General features: G+C 59.4%; 1 protein-coding gene across 1 annotated transcript; it reads left to right on the top strand.

The window, feature by feature from the left end:
* Nucleotides 1–1304: 1304 nt before the first annotated feature.
* On the top strand, nt 1305–9772 carry TMEM151B (transmembrane protein 151B). The gene is made up of 2 exons (XM_061990766.1): nt 1305–1397; nt 8336–9772. The coding sequence occupies exons 1-2, from the start codon at nt 1305–1307 to the stop codon at nt 9770–9772; spliced, it is 1530 nt and encodes a 509-aa protein (XP_061846750.1).
* The last annotated feature ends 416 nt before the right edge of the window (nt 9773–10188 follow it).

Below are 10188 nucleotides of genomic sequence, written 5' to 3' on the forward strand. Positions count from 1 at the left end.
TTCCTACAAGAAGCAGCGGCTGGCATTTCCCCTCTGATGTGCCTCCCTGAGTGAGACCATCAGGCCTATGTACTCTTCCTCCTCCATCCCAGGCAACAGAGTGGGAAAGAGCAAGCCACTCATCCCAAAAGCAACGCTGAGCCTCAGAGCTCAGAAAAGGTGAAGCAATTTCCAGCAAATTCCAGGGCTCATGCTTTTCCCCAGTTTGGATCTGGGGAAGTACCTGCAGAGACACCTGATTTCCAAGACTGTAAAGGAAGCTGGGCTTTACCTGCAATGTCTGGACCTCGATGGATCTGGACCCTTCCTGAGCTCTGCTTGTGTGTATCCACTGAGGATGCGACTGTGAGTTTAGATTGAGGGTCCAAGGAGACTTTACCATTTGTCCCTTCAACCAATCAGGCTAGGTCTATGGGTGAAATATGCTGCAGTCAGCTCTGTGCTAGCTAGCTGAGAATCCTTCGGTTGGTGGAGATCATAGGACACTGCCTCAACTCTGTTTTTCCCTCGAGTGCTGGCATTAATGCTGACGGTCAGCCTCATCCCCTCCCCAGACCTGCTGGGGCTGCCCACTGATCAGAAAAACAACGATAGCTCACGCAAAATGCTCCTGGTCCTCCTCCGAGCTCTCGCGCCTCATCTCGAGGGGAGGAAAACCCACGGCCCTCCTCACCTCCCCATCGGCAGCCGCCTCGACCAGCCCGGCGCCCCCTCGGTGGCGCTGGGAGCGGGAGCCCTCACCTGGACGGCAACTCCGCTCCCGGCGTGGCTCCCGCGGGGCGGCCGCCCCGGTCCGTGTCTCACCACCCGCCACCTCCCCGGCTCCTCAAGGTCATCCGCAGCCCCGCTCGTGCGGGCGCAGATCCCGCCGCGCCTCTACCCCACCCCACCCCACCCCATCTCCATCCCATCCCACCCCATCCCATCCCATCCCATCCCATCCCATCCCATCCCATCCCATCCCATCCCATCCCATCCCATCCCATCCCGTCCGTCCCCGCCCGCCTCCGCCGTGGCCCTCCCACCGCGGCTCTGCCCGCCCTCCGGCGCGCCGGGCGCGGGCTCGGGCGCGGGCGCGGGGCTGCGCTGCGGCGGGGCCGGGCCCGGGGCCGGCGGGCGCCTCAGCGCTGTGGCCGTGCGGCGGCCGTGGCCGGGTCGCGCTGGGGGCCATGCGGCCGCGCCGCCCGCCCGCCGCGCCGCCCCGCCGGCCGCCCGGAGAGCCGCGGGGCAGCGCCCGGCGGCGGGCGGGATAATGCGGCTGCCCGGCCCGCAGGCACCGCCAACGGGGTGCCCCCGCCGCCGCCATGTCCCCCCCGGCCTCGGCGGCCGCCGCCAGCGAGGGAGGCAGCAGTACGCCGGTGCCTCCGGAGGAGGAGGCGGAGGGGGCCCGAGAGGAGGTGAGGAGAGCGGCCGCCCCCCCCCGGTCCGGGGCTGCCCCCAACCACCCTTCCCTCCTTCCCTCCCTCCCTGCCCTCCCGCTTTGCATGGCGCGCTCGCGGACCGCCCCGACGAGGGCCGGGACGGGCTTTGCTCTCGCAGGTACGGACCCCCTCACCGGGAGCCCCTCTCCCCTCCTCCGACCCCGGGGGCGGGAGGAATGGCGAGGAAACCCGCACGTCGGACCCCGCTGCCGTCCGCGTGCCCGTCGCCCCGGCCCCACTCGTCGGCGCCTGCCCGGCCCCTCGGGCTCGCCGCGGTGCCTCCCCGGGGCTGGAAGGGGTGCAGCGGCCGAGGCCGGGGGGCTCTGGTGGCTGAGGTGTAGGAAGGAGGCAGTCAATTACACAAGAGAAGCGCGGGATGCTGCTTGGGCTCACCGCAATGGGAAGAGGTTGATAGGCCTGGGAGAAATGGGTATGGAGGAACCCCCACCCCCCCAATCCTTTCTGTGCTCTGGCTTGAGAGGGGTCTGCCGGGAGGGAGCACAACTGCCTGGGGTTCTCTCTGCGAGGGAAAAGGGGGTGGGCAGCAAGGGAGAAGGCTCGGGGACATGGCAAAGCCTGCGGTTGTTTCTGGTGGCTGCTGTCAGCTGGAGGTTGGCAGGGCAGAGCAGAAGGTGCAGACTAGGGCAGGCCGGGTACCAGCACAGCCTTGCCTCCAGGTATGCTGCTGTAACCCCCCCCCCCCCCCCCGCCCCCGGCTGATGACTTTCCTGGAGTCCAGGCAGCAGATGCCAAAAAGGGTCAGGAGCAAAGTGCTCTGTGCACAGGCAGCAGCACTGGGAAGCAGGTGTGTGAGCCCTTTTGCTTCCCACAGCTCCTGCTTGCAGCTTAGGCTTCTCAAGAGGAGAGAAAGCAACCACGCTGACTGGCAAGACCCACCTTATGCCCCTTGGAGGGCAGCAAGGCAGCATAGGAAGAGCTGCGTTCTCCTAGGGTGGTGAAATGTCCTCGTTGGTGAGACCACAGCTCAAAGGGCAGCTTGGGGGGTGCTCAGAACCTGGCGCGTCACTCGTCCTCTGCCCATGGTGAGCTGCGGTTAGCAAGTGCTGCATAATCCTGGTATTCTCTGTCTCCTTGGCTTAGGAAGAACGTGCATGCTCGTCCACGGTTATTCTATATATACTGTCTTATATTTAGATGTAAATAATTGTGGGAGACGAATGCTGAAGTTCAAGGACTGGGAAGCTGTACAAATACCGTATACTCTGCTCTGCGGCTGTTCCTCTCTTCCTGCTCCCATTCAACAGCCCCTGGTGCGCTGAGCTCAGGCTCTCCAGACAGATCCTGAGCGGTGTAGCTGAACCATGAAGTGCCTCTTTTTAACTGTGAGGACATGCCTGTGCCATGCAGGGATGTGGTCTCTTGCCCCAGTGCCCTGGCAATGCTGGTGCCACTGCATTCGAGAGAGCATAGCAGCTTTTGAGAGATGCCAAAGCGAGAGCTGGTTGGATGAAAGAAGCACAGCAGGGGCAGTGCCCGGGTTCCCTTGCCTACGGTGTCCCCTGGCTCACAGGGATTATGAGAAGATTGTCTGGGCTTTGATTGCTCCGCGGTGGCTGCCAACTAGGGTGTCAGTATGATCTTACCCTGTGGGAGCAGGCAGAAGGGTTGCAATCCATGACCACCACCGTTTACACTGAGGGCACGTTTCCCGCAGCCAGAAGCTATCACACACTTGCACGAAGCAGCTGGTGGAGGAGAGGGAAGCTGCAGCCTCCTCTGACAGTGCCATGCCTGCTGGTGTCTCGTCTGATGCAGTGAGGAGAGACCTTAGCAGGGAGCTTGGATTCATGGACTGACCTAGGGAAAACCTCTTAAGAGTCTTCAGAAATATGTGGAGGGGAGGGTGTTCCTGCTCCCCCATAGTGCCTATGTAAGGCTGTACTGGCAGTGTGACGTCCTCATTTACATCAGGACCAACTGTTGTTGCCAGCATTGCTGAGCATCCCATGAGTGTGGCTGAATCCCACCTGTAAGGGTCCGTTGGCCAGGGCTGGGAGGGAGCTGGAGGGCTGGAAAACAGGAAACATGCTTTGTCCTGTTTGAAGGTGCCTCATCTTGATGTACTGGAGCCAGGCAGGGCTTCAGGTGCTGCTCAGCTTGTCCCAGCAAGGCAAGCAGCAAGAGCAACTGACCAGAGCTGGCTGAGCCCTTGTTCCCTATGGGCATCATGTGCATATACCTCCACTTAATAGTGGTGCGCTGAATCTCACTTAGCAGTGTGTTTCCACCTTGGAGGTCAGGAAACGGCAAGGGACAAGCTCTGCAGCCTTGGAACAAGTGGAGAAATGTCCTTGTTCTGCCACTCAGGTAGGATCTGATGGAAGGAACCAGTCCTCCTTCAAGTTTCTGTGTAAAATGGAGACCTTGGTACCATTGCAGGAGCTGGCTGCTGGCAGGGTTCCCTGGCTCCTAGATGCTCAGCCTTCCCCTTTCCTCTGCAGTTGGCATCCCTGCCAGGCTGGGGCTGAGCCAGCTCGCTCTTCTGGGCAGGTAGTTCCTTAATCTGGGCTGTAGGCCTGTGGGATGTGATGTGGGTGTTTGCCGGGACCATCCTGACCAGAAGTTGCCAATGCCTTTTCAGGGCCTTGGGGGATGGTGGCAGTTCCTAGAAATGACCTGATCCTCCCTGCCTGCCTTGTTCTGGGGAATCTGAGGTCAAAGGGAAGAGGGCTTATTAATTTGTTGCATGATGTAAGCAAATTGGCGAGGCAGAGCCATGGAAACTGATGCTCAGCAGCCCCACTGGAGTGCCCTGCAAGCTGCTGCCACAGCCTTACCCTTGCGAGCTACCTGGGCCCTTGGGCTGCTGCTCTGGGACTTTTTTTGAATCCATAGAAGTCTGTCTCTAGGACACCTAACCCTGCGAGCCCCAGGGCTTCTTATAAAGTGAGAGCTTAGCATTCTAGGGATGAATCTGAGATTTCAGGTGGGTCTCTGCAAGGAGGAACAGGTGAGAGGCAAAGGAGGTGAGGACACTTGTTAAATGGGGGGATGGTATATGGAGCCAGGGACAGGCTGTTTCAGAGAGGAGCTTGAAGGATTTCTGAAGCTGTTTAGTGTTCAAAGTTGCAGGATCAAGGTTGTAGGGGTGACAAAGGTATTTTGACCCATATGCTTGGCCACTGAGGTCCTGGGCAGGTTTGAGGTTTTTTTCCCCTAGATCTCAAAGGAGTTTAGTGCAACCAGTGCAGCTGCCCCTCCTCCCTCCCTCCTGCCTCTGCCCTGTGCATTGCAGGCATATATATTCACTTCATGGCTACTCGTAACTCATCCCCTCCATCCCTTCCCATGCATCCCAGAGCAGCAGTTGCAGATGTGGGGATCCATCTCCTTTCACCTCAGGGACACCATCAGAGGTGAATGCTGTGTGTGAGGGAGGGGAGGCTTTAGCAGCATCTACTCATTGCCTTTCTGAGCATGTGTTGCAGTTAGCACCCACGGTTGTCTTGTGCATTCTATGTGATGAACTGAAGCATGGAGAAAGGAGTTGACTGAGATCCCACAAAGGAGTTGGCCAAGCCATGACTGGACCAGTTCTGCCCTCCAGCACTGCAGAGATGTTTATGTGCACCTGCAGTAGTGGATTTGTTTACCACTCTCCAGTGCTCAAGGCTGAGCAATGGAGGAGGCTCCCAGTGATGGAGGGAAGCCCTGTTTGCAGTGAAGTAGGACAAGCCTTTTTCCTTGTTCCATCAGACTGCAGCGGGCAGATGACGATTGCATTTATATCAGAGCCTATTCTCCTCCCAGTGACACTGCTCTGGGACAGAAAGGATTTCCCTTTCCCCCAGCTTTTTCATCTCTGTGTTTATTGTGCTGGACTTCCTCAGGGCTGGTTAAGGTCTGAAGGAGGCAACCTTATTCAGCTCCTTCTGCAGGGGGAAGCCAGGGAGCTGATTGTTTGCTCCTGTGAGCCCTGTGCAGCCCGGGAGAGGAGCAGGGATGCTGCAGTTCCTACTGGGATTAGACTCTGCAGCTGGCTCCTCCTCCGTCACTGCTGTGGATGTATCCTGTCATTGGCACTTCTTCGTCAGCTCTCTGAAGCCCCACCAGCGTGGCCGATGTGTATGTGTTTTACCTCAAAAGCCTCGGGCAAATGTGTGCTGTGTGCAGTGTACAGCAGGGCTTAGCGCGGCCCCATCAAAGCGCCGCAGTATCGAAATGCTTCGTGCTCCTAGGAGAAGGCTGATGTGTGGACCAGAGCCCTGCTAACACAGTTCCTGGAACCAAGCCTGGGCTGCATCGCCTTCCCTGCTGCCCTGCCCCGAGGTGGGGGGACCGCAGCTGGGCTTGCCCGCATCCCCAGAAGGCCACGGCCAGCATTGCCCTTCTCCCGAGCCGGGTGCGGGGGCACTGCGGGGTGCCAGGGGCTGGGAGGCGACTGAGACCTGTCATCGGCTTTTCGGAGACAGACCTCGCCAAAGACCTCTCTCCCCGGTGCCCCTTCCCTGCTTGTGCGAATGAACGAGCTGAGTGCTTGGCTTTATTCCGTGTGCTCCGTTGTCACATCCACGTCCCGCCTCCCTCGACACAAGGCTGTGTTTCCGTGCGAGCCCTCCCGCGCTACACACACCTCAGGGTTAGTGCGTGCTTTGCGCGCCTCAGAGACCCTCCTGCTCCTTCTGCGTTGTCTGAGCAGCTCTCCCTTAGAGCCTCACAGGCGGAGCTGTCGCTGGCGGGGAACATTTGCAAGGCGGAGGGCAGCTGGGGGAGCGGAAAGCTTCAGCCGCCTGGTAGCGAGCGGCGCAGCCGTCCGGCGCGGGTGAGCCGCGCTGCAGCTCCGCAGCGACAGAAGGGTCCGGCTCGTACCTGCCGCGCAGACCCGAGCAGGCGGCTGTGCGTGGCGGGTTACCTCCCTTCCTCTCCCCCCATCCTTTCTCCCTCCTGGCGGGGGTTCCCGTGGCGGGGCGGGCGGGCGCACGCGTGCCCGCGCCGCAGCCGCCGAGCAGAGCCACCCCGCACCTCTCCCGGCTGCCCGCCGAGCGCTGCGGCCCCGCCGGCCTGCCCGCGCCTCGGGGCCGCCGCCCCCTCCCGCTCCCAGCCCCTGGGCACAAACAGTGGGGCTCAGCGCTGCTGCTGCTGGGGACCACCGCCGGGACGTGCCCCCGCTCCCCTTGCCGCCGGGGAGGGAAGGGAAGGGAAGGGAAGGGAAGGGAAGGGAAGGGAAGGGAAGGGAAGGGAAGGGAAGGGAAGGGAAGGGAAGGGAAGGGAACGTTAGGTTTTGGCAGGGTGCAGGGAGGAAAGATTAGCGTATGAGGCTCTAGGGGACCAAGCCAGGGTTCAGGGGCTCTTTGGAGGTTTCCTAGAGGAAAGGGGAGGCCCAGATCTGTCCTTAGACCTGCCAGAAGCATTGTGATCTCTAGTTCTTGCTTTAATTTTCCTTTTCATGCAAGAGTGAAAGAGACACCCCTAGCTTTCTGGCAGTGTGAATCCATTAAGTTCTTTGGGATCCCTGGATGAAAGATCTCCCCAACCCAGCGCATTTGGTAATGGAGGTGGGATGGGGCCAGGCTTGAACTTCACTGCCCTGAATGGTATCATTACAAACTGGTGTTAGCCCCTGCCATGAGGGAGATGAGCTCGAGAGCCGTGCTGCGTGCAGCTGGGGAGGCAGAACAAAGCTGAAAGCCTCTTACTGAGTTCTGTGGCATCTGCACAAGGCTGGGGTTCGTGCCCCCCTCTCTTAGATTGTGTCTTTGGAGGTTGCTGGGTTGGATGGCGTTTTTACTGGATGAAGCCTTTTGCATAAGAAAGCAAATAACCTCATTGCACTTTCTCACTTTGAGTGTGATAATGTCAGGTTTCACTGACCAAAGCTGGATCAATACTCGAGACTTCAAGGTGTTGCAGAGAATGACAGAGATTTCCTTAAGTGGCGTTTTTTCCTGGGTCTTTGTGAAACCTCATGCGGTTCCTACGGTGAAGGCACCACCAGTGCAATCCATTTTAAAAGTCCTGTTGTTGGAAGTCCTGCCCTTTCCTCATCACGAAAGACTTACAAGCAGTTTTTCCAGAATTATGGGCTGTCACACCCCAAAAAACCCCCAGTGCAGGCAAGAACGTTTGCTGGCAGCCTGTGCCTGGCCACTTGCCATCCCTGCTGTGGCAGATGGGTAGGATGCTCTTTGCTGCCCACCTGAACACCTTTTAGGATGTTATTCCACATTCACTTTCTCTTCCACCAGAAGCGCCTGCATTTCAGTCATGGAAAAACACTTGCCCGTTTGTGTGGTTTGTAAAGCACTTGTGAAGCACTTCAGAGCCCCTCAGTCTGCCAAGTGGTGTGGTGGGAATCGCCATTTCCAAACTGAGGCCTTGCCAGCTGCAGAAGGCCTGTTTCTCTGCCTTACAGAGGCTCCCCAGGCTGCTTGTGCAGAAACTTGAATGTTTTTCTTGGTCGTGACTCGGAAAGGGGGAGAGACTCGTGTGTGAGCAGCAAGGAGGGTGGTGGGAGGTGTCGAGGTGGCATGACCTACCAGTTAGAGCTGGCTGTGCTGGTGGGATGGGTGCAGGACATCCCCAGTCTCCAGCTTGCCATGCCTCAGTACCTCAGCCCGGGTCGTGGCAGTCATGGGGATTTCTCCCCACTGAAGGAGGGAGATGTTCAGGAAGTGGGCTGGTGGATTTGCTCTCTGCTGCCCTCATGCATGTCCAGCTGGGCATGGAAAGGCAGAGCAGTGGCAAAAGGAAGAGGGGTGGGAGCTGCCTGCACTGCAGGACCGCCATCCTGGGGCTGGTCCCAGCCCTAGCATGCCTGCTGAGGCCAGGAGCCTCACAGCATCTGCTGTTCTGTCCCTGTTGGCGGAGCATCCCACCTCCCGGTCCCCTTGCCCCTTCAGCCTACTGACTCCTCTCTTGTTTTATCTCTTCCTCTCCCCGGTCCCCTGGAGCAGCAGCGGCCGGTGAAGCAGTCTCTCAGCAAGTCCCTGTGCCGAGAGTCCCACTGGAAATGCCTGCTGCTGTCCCTCCTCATGTACGGCTGCATGGGAGCTATGACCTGGTGCCACGTCACCAAGGTGACCCGGCTGACCTTTGACAGCGCTTACAAGGGCAAGTCCATGATGTACCACGACAGCCCCTGTTCCAACGGCTATGTCTACATCCCCTTGGCCTTCCTGGTGATGCTGTACGTGGTGTACCTGGTGGAGTGCTGGCACTGCTACACCCGCAATGAGCTGCAATACAAAGTGGACGTGGAGAGCGTGCACGAGCGTGTGCAGCGGATGCAGCAGGCGACTCCCTGCATCTGGTGGAAGGCCATCAGCTACCACTACGTCCGCAGGACCCGGCAGGTGACCCGCTACCGCAACGGGGACGCCTACACCACCACTCAAGTGTATCACGAGCGAGTCAACACCCACGTGGCGGAGGCCGAGTTCGATTATTCCAACTGCGGGGTCAAGGACATCTCCAAGGACCTCATTGACCTGGAGAGCTACCCGGCCACCCGGCTCCGCTTCACTAAGTGTTTCAGCTTCGCCAACGTGGAGTCAGAGAACTCCTACCTGACCCAGCGGGCCCGCTTCTTCACGGAGAACGAGGGCTTGGATGACTACATGGAGGCCAGGGAGGGCATGCACCTCAAAAATGTGGACTTCAAGGAATACATGGTGGCCTTTTCCGACCCGGACAACCTGCCTTGGTACGTATCCCACTACGTCTTCTGGGTGGCGGCCCTGCTGACCCTCTCCTGGCCCCTGCGGGTGCTAAATGAGTACCGCACCTCCTACGTCCACTACCACGTGGAGAAACTCTTTGGGTTCGACTACGTGGCAGTGACGCCGGCCGAGGAGCGCTCCTTCTGCCGGAGGATACCCCGCGTCAACACGGTGGACAGCACCGAGCTGGAGTGGCACATCCGCTCCAACCAGCAGCTGGTGCCCAGCTACTCGGAGGCAGTCCTCATGGACTTGGTGGGGCTGTCTGGCTGTACCAACTACTCCGCGTGCCGGTACGGGGGCTACCGGCAGAACTGTGAGCGCTGCCACAGGACTATAAGCAGCTCCTCCATCTTTTCCCGCAGCGCCCTGAGCATCTGCAATGGCAGCCCCAGGATCCCCTTCAGCAGCAGCCGCTTCTCCCTGGGCCGCCTCTATGGCTCGCGACGCAGCTGCCTCTGGCAGAGCCGCAGTGGGAGCCTGAACGAGCAGAGCTGCCCCACTGAGCAGACCCGCCTCTCCAGCCAGGTGACTGTGGAGGAGGAAGACCCTCCTCCGTACCAGGACGCCCTCTACTTCCCCATCCTCATCGTGCACCGCAACGAGGGCTGTCTGAACCACAACCACCGTCACCTCCACCGCAATGGGTCCTGCGTGGAGACCTCACTGTGAAAGCAGAGGGCGGTGAGACCTCCTCGTCTGTTGCCTGGCCCGAGGCAGCACGGGATTTGGGGAGAGGAGAGGAGAGGAGAGGAGAGGAGAGGAGAGGAGAGGAGAGGAGAGGAGAGGAGAGGAGAGGAGAGGAGAGGAGAGGAGAGGAGAGGAGAGGAGGGGGATGGCCCAGGAGGACATCAGGATGGAGTGGACACAGCATCTTACTCCGGCAGCCAGTGAAAGCTCCCCCAGCCGTGGCTCTGACCTCCTGGAGGGGTGAGTGCTCATGCTCCCCCTGACATGGCACAGAACTCTAGATCGACTACTACATGCAAAAAAACCCCCCGAAACTCAATCAACAAACCCAACAGAACCAACCCCAAAACCGTAATTCATGGCATCAAAGTCCAAAAGCGGGAATGAAAAGACAGGCC

This window comes from Colius striatus, chromosome 2 (genome assembly GCF_028858725.1).
Source record: "Colius striatus isolate bColStr4 chromosome 2, bColStr4.1.hap1, whole genome shotgun sequence".
Taxonomy (NCBI): domain Eukaryota; kingdom Metazoa; phylum Chordata; class Aves; order Coliiformes; family Coliidae; genus Colius; species Colius striatus.